Genomic DNA, 21294 nt, shown 5'->3' on the forward strand with positions numbered 1-21294 from the left:
AGAAAGCACATGTACAGACTGGCTGAAAGTGTTGTGGTCAGATGAAATCAAAATCGTGCTCTTTGGCATCAACTCAACTCGCTGTGTTTGGAGGAGGAGGAATGCTGCCTATGACCCCAAGAACAAAATCCCCACCGTCAAACATGGAGGTGGAAACATTATGCTTTGGGGGATTTTCAGCTAAGGAGACAGGACAACTGCACCGCACCAAAGGGACAATGGACAGGGCCATGTACCATCAAATCTTGGGTGAGAACTTTCTTCCCTCAGCCAGAACATTGAAAATGGGTATTCCAACATGACAACGGAGTGGCCTAGCAGGTCTCCAGACCTTTATCCCATAGAAAATCTGTGGAGGGAGCTGAAGGTTCGAGTAGCCAAACGCCAGCCTCGAAACCTTAATGACTTGGAGAGGATCTGCAAAGAGGAGTGCGACAAAATCCCTCCTGACATGTGTGGAAACCTGGTGGCCAACTACAAGAAATGTCTGACCTCTGTGATTGCCAACAAGGGTTTTGCCACCAAGTACTATGTCAACTGGGTCAAAGTTCCTTTTTCACTCATTGACATGCAAATTATTTATAACTTTTTTGACATGCGTTTTTCTGGATATATATATATATTTTTTTGCTATTCTGCTTCACTGTTAAAATACACTACCATATCATAAGTTAAACATTGTGTTTATGTGTATGGAAATATTGTTTATATAGAAGTAAACTTCTAATGACATGTGTCAATGAAGTTGTGCATCAAGGTCATATTTCTCACAGAATTTATCTGTAAATGGAATACAGGTCAAATATTCACAAAAATCACACTTAATAGGGTAAAAATAAAATAATACTACTAGACCAGAGAATAGCCCAACAAATATTAAAAGGAATATAATAATTTGACATCTCTTGCGGTACATGTCAAACCTACCAAAACTAATATATGGGAGAAACGCAAAGGATAAGAAGAAACCACTGACAAAGCCAGAAAAATGAGCAAAATTGTCAATCCAAGGAAGAAGGCCAAAAGTAAAGAGGAAAATAACAACAGCAAACAGTTTGAAGAAGGCTCTCCATGGTCTTGCTAGAATTTGCCAGCTTTGAAAAAGTTCCACAAACAGGCACGCCAATATACCAAACTGTGATCCAGCAGGTCCAACCTAAATCATAAAATAAAATTAGTATTTGATACTACAGAAAACATGAAAAGCAGAATAAGAATATTTTTATTGACAGCAGCTAACTAAATTACACATAATGTGAAAGTAAACAATATTTGAAACATGGAAGTAAACTCCTTAAAACATGCAAAGTGTGCAAAGCTCTTTAAAGTGTCAAATGTAATTCAAATTAATATCTTCCAACATAGACAAGGTTATTTACTAAACTAACAATTGTTGTGAATCCCAAGTGAATTTCAAATTTAAGGTCAAAGTCTTCCAGTTTGGTTATTTATACATTCAGTTTTAAATTCACTTTCAGTTCTCAACAATTCTCACTTTAGTAGATAACCCCAGGAATGCATTTTTTTTTTATTTTAATTAAAACTGTCCCCACTGATGCACATTGAGGAAGCTGCATTTGCGCCCAGTGACATTTTTAACCCCTTAAGGACACATGACATGTGTGACATGTCATGATTCCCTTTTATTCCAGAAGTTTGGTCCTTAAGGGGTTAAAAGGTACCCTTGAGTATTTACCATAAAGGCTTTTGCACTTCTTTGCCTGTTTATGTTAAAGAGATTTGTTGCATTTATTCACTTGACTGAAGTACCAAGGAGTCAGAATTCTGTAAAGATATATATTTTTCTTCAATAGTTCTATTGAAGTTTTTAACAGACAATACAGAAAGGATATGAGGAACAGTACATGTGTGCTTACATAGTACATAATACAATATGTAATACTTATGTTTATAAGATCAATAAAATCAACATAATAAACCATATTATTTCACATCTCATATATTTATATATGAAACATAATTTAATATGAATAAAATCTACATAAACGTTTGATCAATTAAGAAATTGTTATTTTCTAAGTTCTGCATTACATTCTAACTCTGAATGTCATAATAGTGTTAACTGTTACTACATATCTGTGTTCAGTGATGTCTCACAAGTACAACAGTACCCACCATGTTATGGTGTTTTGCAAAGTTACACATTGAAATTTGCCAGATTGGTTGTGTTGCCTTTGAGACTGTATCGCGGCCCAGGAATGATAATTACCCCAATCACAACATACCATTTACAAAAGTAGACAACCCAAAGGTATTCAAAATTGGGTATGTCCAGTCTTTTTTAAATAATCATCACTGGACTAATACGGCTACAATCTCTACGATGTTTTAGGGTCATCCTTAATCCTGATTAAAGTCCCAGACGGGGACTGAAATGTTGAAACTTTTAAAAATTTGACAATAAAATCTAGCTTTTTAAATATTGAAAAGACTGAGTGGAAGCTTACCTATTGAGATACAGACACTCCTCACTTACCGACCGGGTTCCGTTCCTACGACCCGGTCGAGGAACAAATTGGTCGGTAAGTAAGGCGTTAAGGAATCCCCTGCTCTCGTACGTTTATCTATGTTTGGGGAAGTTTCCCCGAACATAGACATGCACACCAGATCAGGGAATCCCCACAACGGCTCGCACTTATGCCTGGTCGTAAGTGTGAGCCATCATAAAACAGGTAGGTTGCGAAATGAGAACCACCTGTACACACAACATACAAAATACACAATCCAGCGTCCTTGCTTATACACTAAACAATTATTCAAATCTCACAGATAGAGGGGCGGGGCGGGGCCGCCAGGCTGAACAGCAGCAGAACATCATGGCTCCTGGCATGGGCCCAGGAAAATGGCTAAAAAACAGCACACAAACTGCCATAAAGCTGAATTGCTCGACATATAATTGGAGAAAAACTCATAAGCTATCCGAAGATACCAAACTGAAACAAGTAATGAAATGGGAACACTGAGTTTACTAAAGCGAGCCTACGCGCCATAAAGAGCCTGGACGAGTGAGGCACCTGAAGGCACACGGATAATAACCCAACAGGCCAGGGTAGATGGATTTCCGGCTACAGTACCTCCACAGAGGACAAAGACACGGGGGGCGGCCCGGCCCCGCTTCCCCCCTGGCCGGTGGGGGTAATCCCAGCCACATGGGGAAGACACATTCCAGGGTGGGAGATACCGCGTGGAGACTACGCCGATCCCCTAAACAGGCAAAGGCCACCAGGCTGGGGCCCGCCTGAAGACTTACCCCAAAGGAGGGGGACCGCAGAGAACTTAATAATGGAGACTGACCTGGGCACTTCATGCAGGCCTTGGCGATACCGGGTACCGGATGGACCCCCCACGCTGAATTTCCGACCGCCAGAGGAGTGGGCACCTGAGCCTCTGGGTTTGAGGGGTCCCCAGAGAGCTTTAGTCCCTGATACCGCGAGCCCGGTGGGGCGGGAACAACGCTGACCTCCCTACGGACCGGTGGTCGAGGAGGATGGCCACCAGCTTCAAATATGTGCCCGGCACTGGGTGAGACAACAGAGTGTATGCTCTAAAAGGACTCACGTGAAGCTGGGGAGGTGCAGGGAGCAGACGCCCCGCAGACTTTTGTGGTGGGGTCCAGAGGCCAGTTTGCCCACAGTGCCGCGGGGGAGCTGGCAGGCGGGCGGAGGTCGGCAAGGGGAAGACGAAAGGAGGCCTGGCAACCCGGGGACAGTAGGATAGTGACGCAGTGAGAGACTCCTCTCAGACGGCCAAGCAGGCCGACATGGTGATCCAGTCATGCATAGTTACCATTTTTCACTTATTTTCTTGCACTCTGGTAAACGAACATTGAGCAATATAACTCACATTTTTCATTTCTACGTTCACATCTACTCAATAGTTAGCTGGCATATATATCCACTTAGTTTAACTATCACATGATATATTTTGAAAAGCTGCTTATTTAAACACGCACCAAAATGTCAATTTAATATCTAAAAGCGAAATATTAACTTTTTCTCGCTGACTTACATTGCCTGATTACTATATAACATTCTTGCCGCATGTGTTTAACGCTATATTGCTAGAACTTTGCTTCGTCGACAGTAATTACTTGGTGTTGAACTGCTTTAAAGCCAGACCAAACATTTAATGGGAGCCTTCCTGAGCTGATCTTCACTTCTTTAGCTAGGCTTTGTTATCAAATACAGCACTATCTGTTCAGTCATAGTTTAATGATCTGCCCTCTAGTTAAGCCATAGTTTAACTCATCGCTGCCAACATGTGTGGACGTACTATCGGGGTGCTGCACATTATCTAGTAGTGATGTACCGAACTGTCCGCCGGCGAACAGTTCCCGGCGAACTTAGCGTGTTCGCGTTCGCCGCGGCGGGCGGACACATGCGCAGTTCGATCCGTCCCCTATTCGTCATCATTGGGCAAACTTTGACCCTGTGCCTCTCGGTCAGCAGACACATTCCAGCCAATCAGCAGCACTCCCTCCCTTCCACACCCTCCAACCTCCCTCCCAGCATCCATTTTCGATTCATTCTGAAGATGCATGCTTAGTGAGAGGAGGGCAAGTTTAGCTGCTGCTGATTAGATAGGGAAATTGATAGCTAGGCTAGGGTATTCAGTGTCCACTACAATCCTGAAGGACTCATCTGATCTCTGCTGTAAGGACAGCACCCCAAAAAGCCCTTTTTAGGGCTAGAACATCAGGCTGCTTTTTTTTTTTTTTTTTTTCCTGTGTAATGTAATTGCAGGTGCCTGCCTGCCAGCTTCTGTGTGAGGTTCACATTGGATACTGTGCCCACTTGCCCAGTGCCAAAACTCATATCTGTTTTTACAATAGGTTAAGCTTTAGATTTAAAAGAAATAATTTTTTTTCACTGTAATAGAAGAGCAGTTGCCTGCCTGCCAGCTTCTGTGTCAGGCTGGATGCCTTGCCCATTTGCACAGTCAGTGCCACCACTCATATCTGTTTTTACAATAGCTTAAGCTTTAGATTTAAAATAAATATTTTTTTTTCACTGTAATAGAAGAGCAGTTGCCTGCCTGCCAGCTTCTGTGTCAGGCTGGATGCCTTGCCCATTTGCACAGTCAGTGCCACCACTCATATCTGTTTTTACAATAGCTTAAGCTTTAGATTTAAAATAAATAATTTTTTTTCACTGTAATAGAAGAGCAGTTAGTTGTCTGCAAGCGTCTGGGTGTCAGGCCTCCTTCAGCGTGTGCTCTGCAGACCTGTGCCAGCGTGCTTTGACAGTTGCCAATCATATCTGGTGTCTCTTTAGCGTGCTTTTACAAAGAAAAAAGGTTTCCAGTGTAAGCTAATAGCAGCCAGTCAGTGTCCTTCAAGCGGCTCTGTCAGGCCTTCCTTCAGCGTGTGCCCTGCACAACCCTGCCAGCGTGCTTTGACAGTTGCCAATCATATCTGGTGTCTCTTTAGCGTGCTTTTACAAAGAAAAAAGGTTTCCAGTGTAAGCTAATAGCAGCCAGTCAGTGTCCTTCAAGCGGCTCTATCAGGCCTTCCTTCAGCGTGTGCCCTGCACAACACTGCCAGCGTGCTTTGACAGTTGGCAATCATATCTGGTGTCTCTTTAGCGTGCTTTTACAAAGAAAAAAAGGTTTCCAGTGTAAGCTAATAGCAGCCAGTCAGTGTCCTTCAAGCGGCTCTGTCAGGCCTTCCTTCAGCGTGTGCCCTGCACAACCCTGACAGCGTGCTTTGACAGTTGCCAATCATATCTGGTGTCTCTTTAGCGTGCTTTTACAAAGAAAAAAGGTTTCCAGTGTAAGCTAATAGCAGCCAGTCAGTGTCCTTCAAGCGGCTCTGTCAGGCCTTCCTTCAGCGTGTGCCCTGCACAACCCTGCCAGCATGCTTTGACAGTTGCCACTCATATCTGGTGTCTCTATAGCGTGCTTTTACAAAGAAAAAAGGTTTCCAGTGTAAGCTAATAGCAGCCAGTCAGTGTCCTTCAAGCGGCTCTGTCAGGCCTTCCTTCAGCGTGTGCCCTGCACAACCATGCCAGCGTGCTTTGACAGTTGCCAATCATATCTGGTGTCTCTTTAGCGTACTTTTACAAAGAAAAAAGGTTTCCAGTGTAAGCTAATAGCAGCCAGTCAGTGTCCTTCAAGCGGCTCTGTCAGGCCTTCCTTCAGCGTGTGCCCTGCACAACACTGCCAGCGTGCTTTGACAGTTGCCAATCATATCTGGTGTCTCTTTAGCGTACTTTTACAAAGAAAAAAGGTTTCCAGTGTAAGCGAATAGCAGCCAGTCAGTGTCCTTCAAGCGGCTCTGTCAGGCCTTCCTTCAGCGTGTGCCCTGCACAACCCTGCCAGCGTACTTTGACAGTTGCCACTCATATCTGGTGTCTCTATAGCGTGCTTTTACAAAGAAAAAAGGTTTCCAGTGTAAGCTAATAGCAGCCAGTCAGTGTCCTTCAAGCGGCTCTGTCAGGCCTTCCTTCAGCGTGTGCCCTGCACAACCATGCCAGCGTGCTTTGACAGTTGCCAATCATATCTGGTGTCTCTTTAGCGTGCTTTTACAAAGAAAAAAGGTTTCCAGTGTAAGCTAATAGCAGCCAGTCAGTGTCCTTCAAGCGGCTCTGTCAGGCCTTCCTTCAGCGTGTGCCCTGCACAACCCTGACAGCGTGCTTTGACAGTTGCCAATCATATCTGGTGTCTCTTTAGCGTGCTTTGACAAAGAAAAAAGGTTTCCAGTGTAAGCTAATAGCAGCCAGTCAGTGTCCTTCAAGCGGCTCTGTCAGGCCTTCCTTCAGCGTGTGCCCTGCACAACCCTGCCAGCGTACTTTGACAGTTGCCAATCATATCTGGTGTCTCTTTAGCGTGCTTTGACAAAGAAAAAAGGTTTCCAGTGTAAGCTAATAGCAGCCAGTCAGTGTCCTTCAAGCGGCTCTGTCAGGCCTTCCTTCAGCGTGTGCCCTGCACAACCCTGCCAGCGTGCTTTGACAGTTGCCAATCATATCTGATGTCTCTTTAGCGTGCTTTTACAAAGAAAAAAGGTTTCCAGTGTAAGCTAATAGCAGCCAGTCAGTGTCCTTCAAGCGGCTCTGTCAGGCCTTCCTTCAGCGTGTGCCCTGCACAACACTGCCAGCGTGCTTTGACAGTTGGCAATCATATCTGGTGTCTCTTTAGCGTGCTTTTACAAAGAAAAAAGGTTTCCAGTGTAAGCTAATAGCAGCCAGTCAGTGTCCTTCAAGCGGCTCTGTCAGGCCTTCCTTCAGCGTGTGCCCTGCACAACCCTGCCAGCGTACTTTGACAGTTGCCACTCATATCTGGTGTCTCTATAGCGTGCTTTTACAAAGAAAAAAGGTTTCCAGCGTAAGCTAATAGCAGCCAGTCAGTGTCCTTCAAGCGGCTCTGTCAGGCCTACAGTGTGTGATCTCCAGAACTGTTCAAGTGCACATTGCCAATCATATCTGGTGTCTCTATAGCGTGCTTTTAAAACCAAAATTTGTTTTTCACTGTTATAGATTGAATAGCAGTTACTTGTCTTCAAGCGGGTGTGTCAGGCCTACAGTGTGTGCGCTGCAGAACTGTTACAGTTCACATTGCCAATCATATCTGGTCTCACAGTAGCTTGCACGCATAGTACCACTAATCCCCCAAAAAATGACAGGCAGGGGCTGTCGTGGTCGTGGTGCTGTGATTCCCTTTTGCCCTAGAATAATGCCCAGTTTTCAGAAGCCACGTACCCTGAACTTGAAAAGTTCTGAGGACATAGTTGACTGGCTAACACAGGACACCCAATCTTGTACAGCCTCCGCTCGGAACCTTGACGCACCATCCTCCTCCAGCTTAGCTTCAGGCACCTCTCAAGATACCACTCACCCGCCTGCCGCCACCACCAAAACTAGCACCACAGCCGCTTTACTTGGTATGTCAGAGGAGTTATTCACACACCCGTTTGAAGAAATGAGTGATGCGCAACCATTATTGCTAGAGGATGTGTCCACCACCAGAATGCCGTCATTGCAGAGCTCAGCAGTGTGGCATTTTTTGTGTGTGTCTGCCTCTGACAACAGCGATGTCATTTGCAACCTGTGCCAAAGGGAACTGAGTCGTGGGAGGTCCAACACCCACCTAGGTACAACTGCTTTGCGTAGGCACATGATCTCACATCACAAACGCCTATGGGATCAACACATGAGTACAAGCAGCATGCCTACTCTAAGCCGCCATCCTCCTCCTGGTCCAGCATCTTCAGCCACGTCAACCACTGCTGTCCTCCTTCCCCCTTCTCAACCATCCGTCACTCCGTCTCCCGCCTTGAGCAGTTCCCGCTCATCTGCCCACAGTCATGTGTCTGTCACGGACATGTTTGAGCGTAAGAAGCCAATGTCACCAAGTCACCCCCTTGCCCAGCGTCTGACAGCTGGCTTGTCCGAACTATTAGCCCGCCAGCTTTTACCATACAATCTGGTTGAGTCTGAGGCGTTCAAAAAATTTGTAGCTATTGGGACACCGCAGTGGAAGGTACCCGGCCGGAATTTCTTTTCACAAAAGGCAATCCCCAACCTGTACTCGATTGTGCAAAAGGAAGTCATGGCATGTCTGGCACACAGTGTTGGGGCAAGGGTCCATCTGACCACTGATACCTGGTCTGCAAAGCATGGTCAGGGCAGGTATATCACCTACACTGCGCATTGGGTAAACCTGCTGATGGTTGACAAGCAAGGAATGCGTGGCATTGCAGAGGAGTTGGTGACACCGCCACGACTTGCAGGCAGTCCTGCTGCCACCTCCTCTACTCCTCCTACTCCATCCTCTTCCATAACCTCCTCGGCTGAGTCCTCTTGTGCTGCTGCATCTTGCTCCACATCAACGGCACCCCCCCAGCTCCCCAGGTACTATTCCACATCCCGGATACGGCAGTGTCACGCTGTCTTGGGTTTGACTTGCTTGAAAGCAGAGAGTCACACGGGACAAGCACTCCTGTCCGCCCTGAACGCACAGGTGGAAAAGTGGCTGACTCCGCAGCAACTGGATATCGGCAAAGTGGTGTGTGACAACGGAAAAAATGTGATGGCGGCATTGAAGTTGGGCAAGATGACACATGTGCCGTGCATGGCACATGTGTGTAATCTGATCGTACAACGCTTTGTGCATAAGTACACAGGCTTACAGGACGTCCTGAAGCAGGCCAGGAAGGTGTGTGGCCATTTCAGGCATTCCTACATGGCCATGGCTCACTTTGCCGATATCCAGCGGCGAAACAACATGCCAGTGAGGCGCTTGATTTGCGACAGCCCTACACGTTGGAATTCAACACTCCTAATGTTCGACCGCCTGCTCCAACAAGAAAAAGCTGTTAATGAATATTTGTATGACCGGGGTGCTAGGACAGCCTCTGGGGAGCTGGGAATTTTTTTGCCACGTTACTGGACGCTCATGCGCAATGCCTGTAGGCTCATGCGTCCTTTTGAGGAGGTGACAAACCTAGTCAGTCGCAACGAAGGCACCATCAACGACATCATACCATTTGTTTTCTTCCTGGAGCGTGCCCTGCGAAGAGTGCTGGATCAGGCCGTAGATGAGCGTGAAGAGGAAGAGGAAGAGTTGTGGTCACCATCACCACCAGAAACAGCCTTATCAGCATCGCTTGCTGGACCTGCGGCAACGCTGGAAGAGGATTGTGAGGAAGAGGAGTCAGAGGAGGAATGTAGCTTTGAGGAGGAGGAGCAGGAGCAAGACCAAACACAACAGGCATCCCAGGGTGCTCGTTGTCACCTATCTGGTACCCGTGGTGTTGTACGTGGCTGGGGGGAAGAACATACCTTCAATGACATCAGTGAGGAGGAGGAACGGGAAATGAGTAGCTCGGCATCCAACCTTGTGCAAATGGGGTCTTTCATGCTGTCCTGCCTGTTGAGGGACCCTCGTATAAAAAGGCTGAAGGAGAACGACCTGTACTGGGTGTCCACGCTACTAGACCCCCGGTATAAGCAGAAAGTGGCGGAAATGTTACCGAATTACAACAAGTCAGAAAGGATGCAGCATTTGCAAAATAAATTAAAAAGTATGCTTTACACAGCGTATAAGGGTGATGTCACAGCACAACGGGAATCTAACAGGGGGAGAGGTGGAAGTCATCCTCCTCCTCCCACGACCACGCCGGCAAGGACAGGACGCTTTAAAGACGTGTTGTTGATGGAGGACATGCGGACCTTTTTAAGTCCTACGCATCGCCACAGCCCTTCGGGATCCACCCTCAGAGAGCGACTCGACCGACAGGTAGCAGACTACCTCGCCTTAATTGCAGATATCGACACTCTGAGGAGCGATGAACACCTTGACTACTGGGTGTGCAGGCTTGACCTGTGGCCTGAGCTATCCCAATTTGCGATAGAACTTCTGGCCTGCCCCGCTTCAAGTGTCCTGTCAGAAAGGACCTTCAGTGCAGCAGGAGGTATTGTCACTGAGAAGAGAAGTCGCCTAGGTCAAAAAAGTCTAGATTACCTCACCTTTATTAAGATGAATGAGGGATGGATCCCGAAGGGACTGACACTGGGCGATACATTCGATTAAAAAAGGCCTGATGAGATGAGCTGCCTTGGGCTAAAAATGGTCCACACGCTGCTGTATTTTTTATTTTTTTTAAATTCTTTATTTTTGCGGTGCTTTGCATGACAGTAAAACAGTACATTGCAAGTCAGAATTTCCAGTATATAGCATCAACATATTTATCTTGCATCTTGTGAGACTGCACCAATTATATAATTTTATAAAATACAAGCAATAACTTGGATCATTAACCGCTTAACCTGTGTTATTTGTGTGTTTGAGTCGTATATTCGGTGCTGGTATCCGCGTTCCGTGTGTGAAGTAGTTATGGAGTATGTGGTGCCTCCATGGTTATGACACTTGGGTGTGCCTGTATGTGTCGGTATGGTGTCCCGTGGGCATTTTGATGGGTGTGTAATAGTGAGTGACTTCTGAAGCGTGTGGGCTGTCCAGTGCTGCCTCCTGCCGTGAGTGTGGTCTCTGCCTCACGTGATCGAAACTCCTAACCTAGGGAGTCGCGGGGGGGGGGGGGGGTCGTGGTAAGAGTGTAGCAGTCACTCCATTAAGCGTTTGTGGTATGTCCCCGTCTTAGGTGTACCAGTCGTGCGAAAGTGGGTCCCGTAGAGCCTGTGGTGTCAGTCAAGTACGGTCCATGTCAGGGTTAGGCCTGTCGATTGTTGTACGTGTGTCAGTCTTCTAGTAGGGATCGCAACAACATAAACAATAAACCGTTTAAACGTCCTTTTGTAACTCAGGTATGGTGTGAAGTTAGATAGGTTTCTCCTGACCTATGCTTTTGTATGCAATTCTTGACTCGTTTTAGACTTCACAAACCCTCGAGCTTAAAGCTCTACACCCACTAAGAGTGCAGGACAAACCCTAATCTTTGCAGAATAATGTACGTTGCCATATGGACACTTTGACGGTAGGTAATGGGTCGTATACAACCTGTACCTTTACTATGCTGCCCTCTTAAAGGCCGGCTACTGTTCAGTATTCTAGATTAGTCATCTATATAAGGTCAGCATTTAATGGGCTTTAACAATATATACATTTTGTCAGACCATTTAATCTTGTTTTTGTAGCTTGAAAGTAGTGAGGTGTGTTTATTAAATTTTAGTGCCCCTATTCAGCCTTAGGAGGGTAATGTCCCCTAGTCATGGGACACTGAGCTTGGCTTTAACCTCTATCAGATGTTTGGAGACCTTACAAACTGACAGCCACCGGCTCAAAAACAGGGTTCAGGAGAAAGAACAAGGTAATAAACAACTGTGATTTTCGCATTGAGTGTACGAACTGTAGGGATTATGGTAACGTTTCCAAAACGGCACTTGGTTAACAAAATTGGGCTCACAAAAAAAAAAAAAATATATATATATATATATATATATATATATATATATTGTTGCCCCCAAGAACAATGGGGTACTATAAGAAATGTTAAACGTTCATTGAAAATAACTTTGCAGTCTTTAGACCTGAGGTAAAGGTGAGCGCTGGGAAGGTGTCCCTACTGTGCCCCATTGTCAGCCAGTCCCTTGAGGCTGTCTTGGGTCCGAGGACCGAGGGCTTCTGTTCCGCGGTACAAACGTTGCGGTGCGCTCTGGGTCCCAATTGGTAGTAGAGGGTCTTGAGGGTGAGTTGGCGGTCGGTGGGTCCAGTCCCAAGGCCTGTATTATTGTGGGTGCCTCTTCCATGGAGGCAAGTGTGAGTTGGGATCCGTTCTGTGGTATCACCAGGGATCCGTGTGCCCCCCATCGATAGGTGATGTCTGCTGCCCTCAGTCTGTTGGTGAGGGAGCTGAAGGTTTTGCGCCACATGAGGGTAGACTTTGTAAGATCCTGGAAAAAGGTTAGGCAAGCGCCCTCAAATATCAGGGGTGTTTTACCTTTTAATGCAGACATGACCTGAATCTTGTCGTGTACATTTGGGCACCTGAGTATCACATCTCTGGGTGTGTTTGAGCGTACCTTTGAGGACGTTGGCAGGCGGTAGATCTCCTCAGTGACCATCTTCTTGACCGTGGTGTGAGGCAGAATAGTGGCCAGAAGGCGCCTTGTGTAGTGCGGTAGTTCATCTGGCAAGATGGCTGCCGGGATGCCTCTAATTTTTATATTAGTGCGCCGATGGCGTTCCTCCATGGTTGTCTGCTGTGCCATTATGGCTCTTTGTTGCGCCTGAAGTTGGTGCATTGATTCTTGCAGCTCAGCTAGGTGAGTTTGCATGTCTGTAATGTGTTTTTCATTAGTGTGTACCCTGTTTATAGTGGCAGTGATGTCCTTTTTGATGGGGGCCAGTTCTGCCGCAAGGATTTTATGGAAGTCCGAAAATAGGATTTTTAAATCATGCCTGGATGTTGGGGTCATGTCTGCTGGAGGGTCTAGTTGGTGTTGTGGCCCTATGTGGGCTTCTGAGGTTGTTTCTGCCTCCGGTTGATCCGTGTGTTGGTAGTGGGGAGCCGTACGCGGCGTGTCCGCGGGAGTAGTTTTAGCCGGAGCAGGCCTTTGAAGCATGGTCCCTATGTCCCGGTTTTGTTCTATGGCTTGTGGGCGCTGTGAGCGGTGGCCCATGGCTGGTGTGTGTGCCGGATGGTCTGACCTTTGGAGGGAGGCTTCGTCCCGCGCTTGTCGCGCTCCGTAGCCGCCGAATAGTTTCTCCAGGTCTGGGATTGTGAGCGTGGGGTAGGCCCCAACCTTCCGTCTCCGCTTCTGCTGGGTGGAAACCGCAAAGAAGGGCATCGATCGGCTCGGGAGTAGGTAGGGAGTCCAGCTGGGGACTGGAGGAGGTTGGATCGGCTGAAGGTGTTGGGATTTTTAATAGATTGTGCCCGTTTACTGGGGAGCTTGTCGAGATGGCGCCCGTTTAGCTCGCTGGTTAAGCTCTGCCCCCCACGCGGCTGTATTTTAGCTCTGAATGACGTTTGACTTGCGTGACTTATCCGCCACCAACTAGGGTTCAAGCCGCCATGTTTTAGGGCACTTTCTGCCTGTGAAACAAACATCAATTTTTCTGGCCGCTGCTACAGCAGCGGCTGCAACAATACCAAATTTTTCAGGCATGTGTACATGCCTAATTTGTAGGCCCACTGGTGCAGCACTGTGGCTTCAAAAACCAAACCAAAAAAAAATCCTCCAAGATGGCACCAATATACCAGTGGTCTAAGCATCTTCCCACCTTGGCCTAAAAAGGGGAGGTGATTCCACAATTAAAAATCGCTGCCATATACACGTCCACTGATAGGAGACGTGGAAGGTATTAAACTGATATGAACAATACTAAACTCACCACTCCTATCTGGTGGCACATTAGCTTGCCCGCGCAGTGCCCCAAATTTCAAATAAGAGGACCGACCAAGCATCTTCTTCCATCTCCCTGTTACATAAATCAATGCCATATCCATAGAAATTGTAGAGAATATCCAGGATAGTTTTACAGGGCCAAATCATGTCGCCTGTTGAAGAGGTGACCTTGCTTGGGTCCCAGGTGTGCGGTTCCTAAAATGGCTGCCATATACATGTCCACTGATAGGAGACGCGGAAGGTATTAAACTGATATGAACATTTACTAAACTCACCACTCCGAGTGCTGTTATTTATTTAATTTTTTTGTGGTGAGGCTTTACAGGACAGAGTGCTTCTCCACGGGACATGTTAACTCACGGGCAGCTGACTCATCAAGGAACCAGAGCAGCTTGAACGAGGTGACCTTGCTCGAGTCCCAGGTGTGCGGTTCCTAAAATGGCTGCCATATACACGTCCACTAATAGGAGATGCGGAAGGTATTAAACTGATATGAACAATACTCCACTCCTATCAGTAGGTCCGTCCCATTGTGATTTATGCCCCCCACCCACCGCGCAGGGATGGGGGCCGGGTGGGAGGAAAGTAGCCCCCCCCATTGTGATTTATGGTCCCCACCCACCGCGCAGGGGTGGGGGCCGAGGGGGGGGAGGACAGTAGGTCCCCCCATTGTGATTTATGGCCCCCACACACCGCGGGGGAGGACAGTAGCTCCCCCCAGTGTGTATCATGGGCTTTGAGGACAGGTGTCAATCCATACCTGCCAAGTGACCCTATGTAGGGGGAACAGTCCCTATTCTGCTCTGTGTCCGTGTGTATCATGGTCTCTGTGGACAGGGAACAGTCTCTATTCTGCTCTGTGTCAGTGTGTATCATGGTCTCTGTTGACGGGGAACAGTCTCTATTCTGCTCTGTGTCAGTGTGTATCATGGTCTCTGTGGACAGGGAACAGTCTCTAGTCTGCTCTGTGTCAGTGTGTATCATGGTCTCTGTGGACGGGGAACAGTCTCTATTCTGCTCTGTGTCAGTGTGTATCATGGTCTCTGTGGACAGGGAACAGTCTCTATTCTGCTCTGTGTCAGTGTGTATCAGGGGCTTTGAGGACAGGTGTCAATCCATATCTGCCAAGTGACCCTATGTAGGGGGAACAGTCTCTATTCTGCTCTGTGTCAGTGTGTATCATGGTCTCTGTGGACGGGGAACAGTCTCTATTCTGCTCTGTGTCAGTGTGTATCAGGGGTTTTGAGGACAGGTGTCAATCCATATCTGCGCCAAGTGACCCTATGTAGGGGGAACAGTCTCTATTCTGCTCTGTGTCAGTGTGTATCAGGGTCTTTGAGGACAGGTGTCAATCCATACCTGCCAAGTGACCCTATGTAAGGGGAACAGTCTCTATTCTGCTCTGTGTCAGTGTGTATCATGGTCTCTGTGGACGGGGAACAGTCTCTATTCTGCTCAGTGTCAGTGTGTATCATGGTCTCTGTGGACAGGGAACAGTCTCTATTCTGCTCTGTGTCAGTGTGTATCAGGGGTTTTGAGGACAGGTGTCAATCCATATCTGCCAAGTGACCCTATGTAGGGGGAACAGTCTCTATTCTGCTCTGTGTCAGTGTGTATCAGGGTCTTTGAGGACAGGTGTCAATCCATACCTGCCAAGTGACCCTATGTAAGGGGAACAGTCTCTATTCTGCTCTGTGTCAGTGTGTATCATGGTCTCTGTGGACGGGGAACAGTCTCTATTCTGCTCTGTGTCAGTGTGTATCATGGTCTCTGTGGACAGGGAACAGTCTCTATTCTGCTCTGTGTCAGTGTGTATCAGGGGCTTTGAGGACAGGTGTCAATCCATACCTGCCAAGTGACCCTATGTAGGGGGAACAATCTCTATTCTGCTCTGTGTCAGTGTGTATCAGGGGTTTTGAGGACAGGTGTCAATCCATATCTGCCAAGTGACCCTATGTAGGAGGAACAGTCCATATTCTGCTCTGTGTCAGTGTGTATCAGGGGTTTTGAGGACAGGTGTCAATCCATATCTGCCAAGTGACCCTATGTAGGGGGAACAGTCCCTATTATGCTCTGTGTCAGTGTGTATCAGGGATCATTAGGATAGGTGTCAATCCATATCTGCCAAGTGACCCTATGTAGGGGGAACAGTCCCTATTCTGCTCTGTGTCAGTGTGTATTAGGGATTTTACTATCTTTATTCAGATTCAAAAATTACAATTCCAGGAAAAATTTAACAAACATTTACAAGAACATGTTATGCACATCATAGAAACAACGTGAACCTCTTTAAAGCCACAAACTTAAGACAAAAAATACGTACACACAATGTGTAAGGGTTTGAAAGAATATTCTGAATCCTTACATGTTTACTTTATCGTTTGTTTGATTTTTGTGAACCATATATAAACTACAAGCATGGATTGACAAAATTGGGGAGACCGAGCCCGGCAGCAACAGGCCCTGACACTTTGAACCAGCTGCTTTTGAAGTACTTTTATTGATTGATTCTAAAGAGGACTTTGGTGGCTTCAGGGTGACCTGAGAAATGCTGTCTTAATCTCAAATGGCTGTGATTTGTAACTGGAATAATACATATTTACATCATTTCCAATTGTTCAAGAGTTAAGGATTTTCTCATTTTATCAAAGGTTCCATACATTCCTTGTTATAGGACTATTTGTATGTATACGATTTTATTATTACTTGTACTGTTTGGGCGCGGTTTACCACTATTTTTCAAGCATGGATTGACACCTGTTCTCAAAACCCCTGATACACACTGACACAGAGCAGAATAGAGACCGGGGGTCTAGTAGCGTGGACACCCAGCACAGGTTGTTCTCCTTCAGTCTTTTTATACGAGGGTCCCTCAACAGGCACGACAGCATGAAAGACCCCATTTGCACAAGGTTGGATGCCGAGCTACTCATTTCCCGTTCCTCCTCACACAGAGCAGAATAGGGACTGTTCCCCCTACATAGGGTCACTTGGCAGATATGGATTGACACCTATCCTAATGATCCCTGATACACACTGACACAGAGCATAATAGGGACTGTTCCCCCTACATAGGGTCACTTGGCAGATATGGATTGACACCTGTCCTCAAAACCCCTGATACACACTGACACAGAGCAGAATAGGGACTGTTCCTCCTACATAGGGTCACTTGGCAGATATGGATTGACACCTGTCCTCAAAACCCCTGATACACACTGACACAGAGCAGAATAGGGATTGTTCCCCCTACATAGGGTCACTTGGCAGATATGGATTGACACCTGTCCTCAAAGCCCCTGATACACACTGACACCGAGCAGAATAGAGACTGTTCCCTGTCCACAGAGACCATGATACACACTGACACAGAGCAGAATAGAGACTGTTCCCCCTACATAGGGTCACTTGGCAGGTATGGATTGACACCTGTCCTCAAAGCCCCTGATACACACTGACACAGAGCAGAATAGAGACTGTTCCCTGTCCACAGAGACCATGATACACACAGACATAGAGCAGAATAGAGACTGTTCCCCGTCCACAGAGACCATGATACACACTGACACAGAGCAGAATAGAGACTGTTCCCCTTACATAGGGTCACTTGGCAGGTATGGATTGACACCTGTCCTCAAAGACCCTGATACACACTGACACAGAGCAGAATAGAGACTGTTCCCCCTACATAGGGTCACTTGGCAGATATGGATTGACACCTGTCCTCAAAACCCCTGATACACACTGACACAGAGCAGAATAGAGACTGTTCCCTGTCCACAGAGACCATGATACACACTGACACAGAGCAGAATAGAGACTGTTCCCCGTCCACAGAGACCATGATACACACTGACACAGAGCAGAATAGAGATTGTTCCCCCTACATAGGGTCACTTGGCAGGTATGGATTGACACCTGTCCTCAAAGCCCCTGATACACACTGACACAGAGCAGAATAGAGACTGTTCCCTGTCCAAAGAGACCATGATGCACACTGACACAGAGCAGAATAGAGACTGTTCCCCGTCCACAGAGACCATGATACACACTGACACAGAGCAGAATAGAGACTGTTCCCTGTCCACAGAGACCATGATACACACTGACACAGAGCAGAATAGAGACTGTTCCCCGTCCACAGAGACCATGATACACACTGACACAGAGCAGAATAGAGACTATTCCCCTTACATAGGGTCACTTGGCAGGTATGAATTGAAACCTGTCCTCAAAGCCCCTGATACACACTGACACAGAGCAGAATAGAGACTGTTCTCCCTACATAGGGTCACTTGGCAGATATGGATTGACACCTGTTCTTAAAGCCCCTGATACACACTGACACAGAGCAGAATAGAGACTGTTCCCCGTCCACAGAGACCATGATACACACTGACACAGAGCAGAATAGAGACTGTTCCCCCTACATAGGGTCACTTGGCAGGTATGGATTGACACCTGTCCTCAAAGCCCCTGATACACACTGACACAGAGCAGAATAGAGACTGTTCCCTGTCCACAGAGACCATGATACACACTGACACAGAGCAGAATAGAGACTGTTCCCCGTCCACAGAGACCATGATACACACTGACACAGAGCAGAATAGAGACTGTTCCCTGTCCACAGAGACCATGATACACACTGACACAAAGCAGAATAGAGACTGTTCCCCGTTCACAGAGACCATGATACACACTGACACAGAGCAGAATAGAGACTGTTCCCCGTCCACAGAGACCATGATACACACTGACACAGAGCAGAATAGGGACTGTTCTCCCTACATATCAGTTTAATACCTTCCGCGTCTCCTATCAGTGGACCTGTATATGGCAGCCATTTTAGGAACCGCACACCTGGGACCCGAGCAAGGTCACCTCTTCAACAGGCGACATGATTTGGCCCTGTAAAACTATCCTGGATATTCTCTACAATTTCTATGGATATGGCATTGATTTATGTAACAGGGAGATGGAAGAAGATGCTTGGTCGGTCCTCTTACTTGAAATGTGGGGCACTGCGCGGGCAAGCTTATGTGCCACCAGATAGGAGTGGTGAGTTTAGTATTGTTCATATCAGTTTAATACCTTCCGCGTCTGCTATCAGTGGACGTGTATATGGCAGCGATTTTTAATTGTGGAGTCACCTCCCCTTTTTAGGCCAAGGTGGGAAGATGCTTAGACCACTGGTATATTGGTGCCATCTTGGAGGATTTTTTTTTTTGTTTGGTTTTTTTTTTTTTTTTTTTTTTTTTTTTTAAATTCTTTATTTTGGTTGTGCACGGAATGAACAAACAGCCGGCGTGTGCCACAACAGCGACATCCGGTAGAATAGGTAAACATTGGTATGACATGTTATGGCATTTGATACACAGGCACATTTTTATAGTATTCAAAAACAGTAGTTCAGGTTCACGCTTGGTTTTAAATATGGTAGCATATTGCCCATGTCATGGAGAAACAGGTAGAGAAGAGACATATGAGGGGAGCATGGCTTGTGCATGAGAGTGTACATAGAAAGTTAAGTAATAGTAAAATAAACTAAACAGGATAACAGTACTCATTACTGGCGTATATGTGTTAGTGAGTTGCATGCTGTAGTCTAGGAGTGTGTAACACATAATGATTATTAGGTTGTTCCCGTCTTAAGTTTACATGCTATGTTCGTCTGTTTGGTTTTTGAAGCCACAGTGCTGCACCAGTGGGCCTACAAATTAGGCATGTACACATGCCTGAAAAATTTGGTATTGTTGCAGCCGCTGCTGTAGCAGCGGCCAGAAAAATTGATGTTTGTTTCACAGGCAGAAAGTGCCCTAAAACATGGCGGCTTGAACCCTAGTTGGTGGCGGATAAGTCACGCAAGTCAAACGTCATTCAGAGCTAAAATACAGCAGCGTGGGGGGGCGGAGCTTAACCAGCGAGCTAAACGGACGCCATCTCAACAAGCTCCCCAGTAAACGGGCACAATCTATTAAAAATCCCAACACCCTCAGCTGATCCAACCTCCTCCAGCCCCCAGCTGGAGTCCCTACCTACTCCCGAGCCGATCGATGCCCTTCTTTCCGGCTTCTACCCAGCAGAAGCGGAGACGGAAGATTGGGGCCTACCCCACGCTCACAATCCCAGACCTGGAGAAACTACTCGGCGGCTACGGAGCGCGACAAGCGCGGGACGAAGCCTCCCTCCAAAGGTCAGACCATCCGGCACACACACCAGCCATGGGCCGCCGCTCACAGCGCCCACAAGCCATAGAACAAAACCGGGACATAGGAACCATGCTTCAAAGGCCTGCTCCGGCTAAAACTACTCCCGCGGACACGCCGCGTACGGCGCCCCACTACCAACACACAGATCAACCGGAGGCAGAAACAACCTCAGAAGCCCACATAGGGCCACAACACCAACTAGACCCTCCAGCAGACATGACCCCAACATCCAGGCATGATTTAAAAATCCTATTTTCGGACTTCCATAAAATCCTTGCGGCAGAACTGGCCCCCATCAAAAAGGACATCACTGCCACTATAAACAGGGTACACACTAATGAAAATCACATTACAGACATGCAAACTCACCTAGCTGAGCTGCAAGAATCAATGCACCACCTTCAGGCGCAACAAAGAGCCATAATGGCACAGCAGACAACCATGGAGAAACGCCATCGGTGCACTAATATAAAAATTAGAGGCATCCCGGCAGCCATCTTGCCAGATGAACTACCGCACTACACAAGGCGCCTTCTGGCCACTATTCTGCCTCACACCACGGTCAAGAAGATGGTCACTGAGGAGATCTACCGCCTGCCTACGTCCTCAAAAGGTACGCTCAAACACACCCAGTGATGTGATACTCAGGTGCTCAAATGTACACGACAAGATTCAGGTCATGTCTGCATTAAAAGGTAAAACACCCCTGATATTTGAGGGCGCTAGCCTAACCTTTTTCCAGGATCTTACAAAGTCTACCCTCATGTGGCGCAAAACCTTCAGCTCCCTCACCAACAGACTGAGGGCAGCAGACATCACCTATCGATGGGGGGCACACGGATCCCTGGTGATACCACAGAACGGATCCCAACTCACACTTGCCTCCATGGAAGAGGCACCCACAATAATACAGGCCTTGGGACTGGACCCACCGACCGCCAACTCACCCTCAAGACCCTCTACTACCAATTGGGACCCAGAGCGCACCGCAACGTTTGTACCGCGGAACAGAAGCCCTCGATCCTCGGACCCAAGACAGCCTCAAGGGACTGGCTGACAATGAGGCACAGTAGGGACACCTTCCCAGCGCTCACCTTTACCTCAGGTCTAAAGACTGCAAAGTTATTTTCAATGAACGTTTAACATTTCTTATAGTACCCCATTGTTCTTGGGGGCAACAATATATATATATTTTTTTTTTTTGTGAGCCCAATTTTGGTAACCAAGTGCCGTTTTGGAAACGTTACCATAATTCCTAC

General features: G+C 47.1%; 1 protein-coding gene across 1 annotated transcript in view; it reads right to left on the reverse strand.

The window, feature by feature from the left end:
• Positions 1–584: 584 nt before the first annotated feature.
• LOC134570838 (inactive rhomboid protein 1-like) overlaps positions 585–21294 on the reverse strand; it is a 136963-nt gene continuing 116253 nt past the window's right edge. The window contains exon 2 of the mRNA XM_063428821.1: positions 585–1156. Coding sequence (XP_063284891.1) covers positions 737–1156 — 420 coding nt within the window. The 3' untranslated portion in view covers positions 585–736. The remainder of the gene's footprint in view (positions 1157–21294) is intronic.

Source organism: Pelobates fuscus, chromosome 8 (genome assembly GCF_036172605.1).
Source record: "Pelobates fuscus isolate aPelFus1 chromosome 8, aPelFus1.pri, whole genome shotgun sequence".
NCBI lineage: Eukaryota > Metazoa > Chordata > Amphibia > Anura > Pelobatidae > Pelobates > Pelobates fuscus.